Genomic DNA, 8,524 nt, shown 5'->3' with positions numbered 1-8,524 from the left:
GAAGGAGCACCCTGGCCGTTCTTCTGAGAGATCCGTTTGTCCTTTTATCCGGCCATGGTATTCCTAGTGTTGCTCTCCGGCACCACCGTTCAACCAAACCTGCATACACGTCAGTACATGGAGAATTCCCTCATTCTGGGCCTGCTCTGGCAAATGGTGCTCACGGCACTAGCCCCTGTGAACGGACAGGGGGTTAACAGGTTCCTTCCATGCTGGGCAAGGTTGCCAGCCTCGCTGACCCTTTTTTGTACACCTTTCTGAGCGCTGGGATTTTAGGTCCTTCCAGTGCTCCGTCTTCTCACTGGTCCGCCCTGTTCTCTGGTCATCTGTGTCCAGTGGGGTCAAACATTTCCGGCATCTATTCCAAGAGATCAAGAATGCCAGCTCCCAGACGCCCCGGACTTTGCACGGAAAGTAGCTTGTCTTCCCAGGGACACGGTCTGCTGCGTTTCCCTGGGTTTCTAAACGCTCCACGCACGGTGCACGGATGTTGAAGGATTAACCGCACTGACGCGGGAAATATTCCACTGAGAGGAAAATATTCCTAGAGAAGGGCACCGTGTTTGCAAAAAGCACGGAGGCTGGTCTTGTAGGAATGGACCTCTTGCTAAGGAATTCTAACTTTGGAACTGCGTTGAGATCCGCGCCAGGAGCGGGCTTGCCTTCTCCCGGCAGCCGAGCTGCATTCTGGGTCTTGTAGTTTTCTGCAGAGCCCTGCATTTCCGCAGTGACGATAACCACCAGGTCCCCCCACTAGGAGGCGCTCCACAGCGATTTGCGACTCCTACCCCAACCAACCAGCTGTCCGACGATCGCGAGGAAGAACGAGTTGGTTTGATTGACAGACAAGGTTCTCTATCAGAAGCGGAATGCGGACGTTAAAGCCCGCCCTCTTCTGATTTTATTGGCCGACGGGACAGAATGATATTTATATAAACCAATGGGGAATTTTGACGGAACTAGGTTAGATTGCAAGAAGTGACAAACCAGTGTTTCGATCCCTTGCATTATTGGTAACTTTGTCGACCGGCGGGTCTTCCAGTCAATAAGATGGTGGAATGGCCTTCCCTCATCGGCCCCCTCCAATAGGCGGAGCCAACGTGCCTTTTCCTGAAACACCGCCTCCCGGCCTTGACAACTTGGTTCGCGCTGCTATTGGTCCTTGCACGACAACGACAGTTCTTGCGTCCAATCAGTCCCACGAGAAGCTCCCCCGGGGGCAGGCTTATTCAGCTGTAAACTCGTGCCTCACTGCCATTGGCTGGTGCTCCCGAGTAGCAGCCACGTCGGCCAATGAAGGCTGGCGCGACGGCTTTGAGCGCAGCCCGGGGCCCGGGCGGGAGGTCGCTTGGGTCGGGTGTTGCCTGAGAACCGGATGAGGCGACGGTGAGGCCGAGCCGGGAGCGTCGCGCCAAGGCCCGGGCGGGCGGGGAGCAACGGCCGCGGACGCCGCGGGGCCGCGTCGTTGAGTCGAGGGCGGGCAGGGAGCGCAGGGCGCTCGGGCCGGGGCGGCCGGCGCCATGGGCAACCGCGGGATGGAAGAACTGATCCTGCTGATCAACAAGCTGCAGGACGCCTTCAGCTCCATCGGCCAGAACTGCCACCTGGACCTGCCGCAGATCGCCGTGGTGGGCGGCCAGAGCGCCGGCAAGAGCTCGGTGCTCGAGAACTTCGTGGGCCGGTGAGCTGGTGCCGCGGGGACGGCGGGCGGGCGGCGGCCTAGGGCGCCAGGGCGGTCCGGGAATGGCGCGCCCTGCGCTGCCGGCGTAGCTGCGGCGCTTGCGTGCCCGCGACCCGGACGGGGACCGGGAGGCGGGCTCTGTGGGGCCCTTTTGGTTGTAGGGCTCGCTGCTGGCGGTGGGGAGCCGGCAGAGACCCCAGGAGCGCTTCTGCAGGCTCGGAGGTCCGGTGGAGCAGGAGGTCCGGCGGACCCCCACTGTCCACTTGCTTCACTGCCGCCGTGGGTAAACTCTGCCATCTGGTTGACATTGAGTGAGGGGAGTCTCAGTTCGGTCTACCTGCCTGTCCGTCTGCCAGCGGTGAACCCACCACCTCGATATCTATCGGGGCAACCCCTGCAGTCTGGCTGGCTGACCATTCATCTATCTGGGGCAGCCCGCTCGGGCTGTCTGGCTGGCTGTCCCTAGGTTGGACAGACCTCCCTACCACCATTTGGTTATCCACCTGTTCAGCCCTACGGGCAGCTCCCTGCTGGCAGGCTAGCTGTCTAGCGTGACCCCTGCTTTCCATGCCTACCACAGCCATCTGCACTGACTGCCCCTCTATCCCGTCCTTCTGTCCGGGGAACCTCAGCTGCCTTCCAGACTGGTTGGCTGGCTGGACCCACAAAGGACCTTGTGACCCTGCTGTTTTGGGCTGACACTTGACTTGGGTTCTTGGTGAACGCTGGCTCCACTTCTAAGAAGACCCCTCGGTCTGTCCTGTCCTGGTGGACCCGTTGTGTCTGGCCATCCCCTTGTCCGCCACGGCCTCAGACTTCCTAGCTTTTTTCCATCTGTCTGGCCTAACTCCTCATCCATGAGATGGGGGTGGAGAGGAATAGATGAGGCTTGGATCCCGGGTACTTTCTCCAGGATATGTTCCTGGCTCCCAGGATGCTCTGGGGCCTGGGGAGGAGGGCCAACCAGCCTCCAAGCTAAAGCCTGCAAACAGGCTGTCCCATGGAACTTGTGAGGGAGGGGGCTCTGGCCTCATCCGGCACCGGTGGCAAGAGCTGAGAGCCAGTCTCTCCCGGGTCGCCCTGGATAAGCCTGTGTGCCTACCTGCCCAGTGGGCCAATTCCCCCCTTTCGGCTCTTTCCAAGGAGCCCCTGTGGCCTAGTGGGTTACACGTTGGGTTGCCAACCACACGTCAGCAGTTCCGAACCTGCCGCCTGCCCCAAGAGGGAAGGATGAGACTCTCCTCCCGTAATGATTGACAGCCTCAGAAGCCCCAAGGAGCAGTTCCCCTCTGCCCTCCAGGCTGGCTGTGAGTCAGATGGCAGTGAGAGAGAGGCCCTTTCCAGGATTCAGGAAGCCAGGGCAGCTGTGGATTCTCCTCTCTCCCTCCCCCACGTCCTGCTCTTCCTCCTCCTAGTCATTCACTTCTCCATTCTGGAAGGGACCAGGGCTGTGTGGCTGCCAATGGCAGCATCAGGTGTCCTTATCAGTATTATTGTGCTTATCAGTATTAGGGGAAGGCCTGTGGCTGGTCTGCTTGGTTTTGTTATCATCCAGCCTTTGGGATGAGCAGGGAGGGGCCCAAAGGACTTGCGGCTTGCCCAAGGCCCAAGGCCACCTGCCTTCAACAGGGTAGTGTGCCTGGTGGCTTGCATTTCCTCCCGTGCTGCCGCGCCCCTGGCGCGCCTCACCCACTGCCCAGCGAGTGGGTTTGGGAGCAGCCAGGCCGGATGGCGGGCCTCTCTGCCAGTGGTGGCGATCCAAGATGCTCTCAACCCATTCTGTTTCCTTTGCGACCTGGTGCCGATTGTGTGTGACCTTTCTGGGGCCTCGGTTTCCCCCTGCTCAAAACGAGATTGGGGTGGGTGGGAGGGGGGGGTGTCTCTGTCCCTCCTCAGGCTGTGGCAAGGACGCAATGATGATTTGGCTTGTCGCAAGGGCGGTTTATCCCTAGGCTGGTCCCGCCCAGGACAGCAGCCACAGCTAAGGAGCTCTGCGTGCGTGCTTTGTGGTTCCAGGCCAGGCAGCCTCGCTCCTCGCTCGCTGGCTCCTAGCTTGTTTGACAGCAGCACTTCGAGTCCCAGAGCCTCTTGCTGGAGGCTCCCACCTGGACACCCGGGTCCCATTTCCTACCTCTCCTGCCTGTGACCACTCCTGCCTCCCAGAACCCTATGGCGTAGACCAGGGGTCCTCAAACTCTTAAACAGGGCCAGTTCACTGTCCCTCAGACCCATTGGAGGGCCGGACTATAGTTTTAAAAAAAAACTGTGAACAAATTCGTATGCACACAGCAAATATCTTATTTTGAAGTAAAAAACAAAACGGGTAAAAACACTCGGCGAGCCAGATAAATGTCCTTGGCGGGCCGCAGGTAGCCCGTAGGCCATAGTTTGAGGATGCTTGGCATAGACATTGGTGTCTACGGGTTAATTCAGTGCCCTGGAAACTCATGCCGTCAACAGACCTTTTTCGGGGTGTGGGGTGGGGCCCTCAGCGAGCTGGATTGGCACAGTGGTTGCAGCAGTGGGATCCGGCAGGGGGGACCACTGTGTGGGTGGTGCAGAATCGCGCAGTGTCTTGCCCTGTTATGCCCTGGGTTGGACTTGGCGCAGTGGCACCTGACAACAACAACAGCCAGGCTGGGCTGCTTCACGGCTCTCCTGTGGCCGTGGCGCTGGGCACAGGACGCAGAGGGTTCTTCGTGTAAGTTTCGCCCGGCTCTTCCGCTCAGTGCACGCCGTCAATGACTGCCCGACTGGTTTCAGGGACCAAGCGAGAGAGCATGGTAGGACCAGAGGTCACTATCCAGGTCCTGGGTCTGTGGGTCCTTGACGCTCCTTTGTGACCTAGCTGGCTCAGGGGTCCCAGGAGTCGAGGGGCTAGCCGGATGGGCCTTTTGTTTACAAAGTTCTGTTTTTAATTAGCTGCCAAGATCTAAAGCTCAGATTTCATCTCCAAACCCTGGACAGAAGGCAGCATTGCTCGAGAGTGGCCGGCAGCGCTCCCGGTGGGCTCAGGAGTGTTAGGTGCTGGCCGGGCTCCAAGGCCCTGCCCCCATCGCCCTTGGCTCTGTAATGTTGGCAAGGGGTCTTGGACTTTTGGGGGCCTTGGGTTCATTTTCTGTAAAGTTGGCCCTTCCGAAGGACCCAGCAAGGGGTAGTATGTGTGGAGGGAAGGGCCGTGGTCAGGCGGCTGGGGTGACCACTGTCGCTCATTGGCCAGACTGAGCCTGCATCCCACTGGGCACCACTTGCCAGGATCTCTGGGGGAGCCGCCTGAACTGCCACAGTTCCTGCCTCTCTGTGTGCTCAGCTCACCCAGCCTGGAGCCGCCCGGCCCCCGGACCCTTTGAGACCTTTGACCTTTCTGCCTGGCACCCACTGACAGGGCTGTGACTTTAAGGTGAAGGGAGGTGCTCTTTCCCTTGACCACTCCTGGCATATAGCCCCTGGAGCTGGGACGGGGCAGGAGGCAGGGGAACCCACAGACCTGGGCAGTCTATCTTGCCGAGTCTCAGCTTCCCGGCTGGGACGTTAGGACGTGGGGCTGCTTGCAGCATCTCTTAATGGGCCGCAGGCAGTCCGGGTGCCCATCCCTTAATGTCGACCACCCCCTCTGTGAAACAGGACATGGTGTAGATAGCATGGTACAGGTGGTAGCCCCACTGTGGCCCCGTGACCTCTGGCTAGCTTATTCTAGTAAATCCTTAAGGGAGCCCGCTGGACCTGCCCGGTGTGCACTAGGCTGGGTCGGGCTTTGCCAGGATTTTGTGAATGACTGGGGTGCCGGAACCTGTGTGTAGTGGGGGCTAGCTGGGTGGTAGAGGGTGAGGGAGGAAGTAGGGGTGGGTAGGAGTGGCCGCAGGTGACTGCGCAGGGAGCAGGTTGCAGGTGCTCCGGGTGAGGGTGTGGGTGTGGGTCCTGGCTGCGTGGCCCTGCTGTTATCTCATAGTGCGTAGCCGCTATCAGCTCCACCTGGAGCTGGAGCCCGAGCCCGGCAGCACCTCTGGCCTGCAGCAGACACTGTCTTTTGCTGGGCATGAGGCAGCTGGGAAAGAGAAGGAGCCAGGAGTGGGGGTACAGAGGTACTTCCGGGAGCTTTGAAACCATCCGGGAGAAATAATAAACAGAGAGGAAGCTACATTCCCGTTTTAAAAGAGCAACATAGAAACCTTTTGGGGGACTGTGCATGTACACTGGGCAGGGTGCTAAAGGACGCACCTTTGTGGCCAGGGCCCCAAGGCCGGAGTGACCATGGGGCTGGCCCTGGGAAAGCCAAGCGAGGATCAGGGGAGACTGCATTGGAGAGCTGGGGCCCCGAGCCATCAGATCCATGGGTGTGTGTCAGGCCAGCTGTGCTCCACAGCCTTTGCAATGGCTGAGGGCTCTTCTGAAGTAGACTACCAGGCTTCTCTTCCGCGGTGCCCCTGGGGGCCCTGGCACACCAGCCCTCTTTCACAGATGACACTCTGGTTAATCCCTTCCCTCCCCCACATCATACAGAGAATAAACCGCAAGCCCCCAAAGCCAGGCCCCCTTGGTCAAGGACATGCAGCCCAGATTGCATGGCGCCGCAGGACTCGGGCCACACAGGACACCACGAAACCTGCGCTCACTGCCACGAGTGGAGGCGGGCTCCCTGCAGGGCAGAGTAGCATGCCCCGTAGGGTTTCCAGGAGTTCACACTGCCAGCGTTTCGGTGGCTGCCCGATGCTTAACTTCCTGCACCATTACCGCTCCTTAGTTGTCTCCCAGCCTGGCTGATGTCCGAACTTGGACGTGAAGCGGAATTTGTAGCGATTGAGAGCCGATGAAAAAGCAAGATTCTGTAAGCATTACCACTGTTGCCCCCTCCCCCAACTCTGCTGGCCCTGCTAGGTCTAGTTTCTATATCTGTTGACTGAAGAACGGAGGGTGGACGCTTGTGGCCTGTGGTGTGTCCTGCCCAGTGGCCACAGGTGCCCTGTGAGGAGCTGGTGAAGCTGTCGATCCGGATTCAGTCCACGGGTGGTTGGTGTTCAGCAGGGGGTGGAACAGAGTGAACCGGTTCGAAGCCCAGGGCAGGGCTCCATGCCTGGCAGTGAAATGTGGACTCAGGGAAGGTGCTAACTGACAGAAGGGAAGAGCAGATGGGGGGGAGGGGGTTCGCTGCTTTCAAGGGGGGGGTCAGCGAAGGCCTTCTGGGGAAGGTGACATTTGAGGGGACTCTGGAAGGAGGCCAAGGAAGAAGCATGTGAAGTTGTGCAGGTCTTAGTAGGCAGTGCAAAGGCCCTGGGGCACAGGGTGGCCAGGGCAGGGGCACTGGCATATGGAGGCTTGGGGAGGCCCTGAGCGGAGGAAAAGCCAGTTCTGTGTGGATCCCACACTGGGGGCCCTCCACTCGTGTAGAGCCGTCCTAAAAGGAGTGCCTTGGTTGTCTGGTGTCACCCCGTTTCTGCAGTGCTCACGTGCATTGAGAAGCAGCTGCCTGGGGGATGCCGCCATCCACGGCCGACTTTCCATTTGGTCTCCCGCCAGGCGCCCCTGCAGGGCTGCGCCGTGGGGCCGCTGCCCGGCATTGGACAACTGGCGGTCAGGATGAGTGGTGCCACATGCCCCTGCCTGCCAGGGGACGCGTGGCCCTCCGGCTGGTTGGTTCCTTCATGGTGTGAACCCACTTGGAAGCAGTCCTCCCCCTTCACTCCTTGCCCTTTGTCAGAATGGAAGCGTGTCTTGAAAATGCCAGGCGAGGCTGGTCGGTGGGACCTGGGACCCGCCACGCACTGGCTCTCGGTTTTCTCATCTGTAAAACGGGGGCAGGGTAGCTGCAGATTTAAGTGAGCTCATCCCAGGGGAGCTTTCGAACCCCCCGCTGCTGGTGGCTTTGGTGATCTTGGCAGTGGCAGCGAGTGGTCATCAAGGTGGCTCGACATGGCGACTGACCTTATGCACGACAGCAGCATTGCCTCGTCACGGGCCAGCTTGGGGCCTGTTGTAGTGAGGGGCCATTTCCGACCCATAGGGACCCTGTGCACAGCAGAAGGAAACACTGCCCCACCGGCTTCAGCCTCACAACCCGTCTCCTGCTTGAGCCCATTGTCGCAGCCACTGGCTCAGTCCTTCTCGTGAAGGGCTTTCCTCGTCTTTACCAGGCATCTTGGGGCCTGCGGACGCTCTTTAGCCCTGGGTCAGGACTCCCATGAGCCTTTGCTAACCTTGCCACGTGATTAAGACAAAGGGCTAATCTTCATAGGAGGGACGTCCACTTTTTCCTTTCCATTTTTCCACTATTTGAAGCCCCGCTGAAGTAACATCCTTGTAGCCCAGACACGACTGGAGCCCCTGCCAGTCATGCTTCTGGTCGACCTGTTTCTGCAAGTCCCGGGTGTTCGTGGGAGGCTGTTCCTTCTTTGTCCCTAAGCTGGGATCCTGGCTGCCAACCAGTCTCTTACTGTGAGTGTTTGTGCCTTTCTTGTGCAGGGGGGTAGGGAGCTGGGAGCTTGAGCGCCAAGCAGTAAGGACTGGCGCCGGGACAAGGAGTATGTCTCGATTGGCGACTGCCACAGCTACTCCGGGCAGTGCAGACGCACCTGTCCCGGGAAGCCACCCGGGCCTTCTGTTTAAAGCCCTTTGTCTAAGGACAGTGAGTTTAAACAGTGGGTGATTTGGAAAAAGGTAGTGAGAATGATCGGTCATATGACCTGAGGTGGCCTCTTTTTTCCCCCTTTCTTTTGTCTTTAAGTGATGTGTATTGTGTTGTTGAGACCCTCTTGCGAGGGCTCCACACAGTTGATGGGGGAATTCCATCTTTCAAATTCCGTGCACCAGTACACACACACACACACACACACACACACACACAACACA

The 8,524-nt window shown here is 59.1% G+C and overlaps 1 protein-coding gene across 1 annotated transcript in view; it reads left to right on the top strand.

Moving 5' to 3' along the window:
* Positions 1-1,489: 1,489 nt before the first annotated feature.
* The window catches only part of DNM2 (dynamin 2), an 80,267-nt gene continuing 73,232 nt past the window's right edge, over positions 1,490-8,524 (top strand). The window contains exon 1 of the mRNA XM_004716835.2: positions 1,490-1,681. Within this exon, the coding sequence (XP_004716892.1) occupies positions 1,521-1,681 (161 nt within the window). The 5' untranslated portion in view covers positions 1,490-1,520. The remainder of the gene's footprint in view (positions 1,682-8,524) is intronic.

Source organism: Echinops telfairi, unplaced genomic scaffold (assembly GCF_000313985.2).
Source record: "Echinops telfairi isolate 266 unplaced genomic scaffold, ASM31398v2 ScPeMD7_36;HRSCAF=134, whole genome shotgun sequence".
NCBI lineage: Eukaryota > Metazoa > Chordata > Mammalia > Afrosoricida > Tenrecidae > Echinops > Echinops telfairi.
Note: the sequence above shows the minus strand (reverse complement) of the source record. Positions and strands in the feature narration are given on the sequence as shown.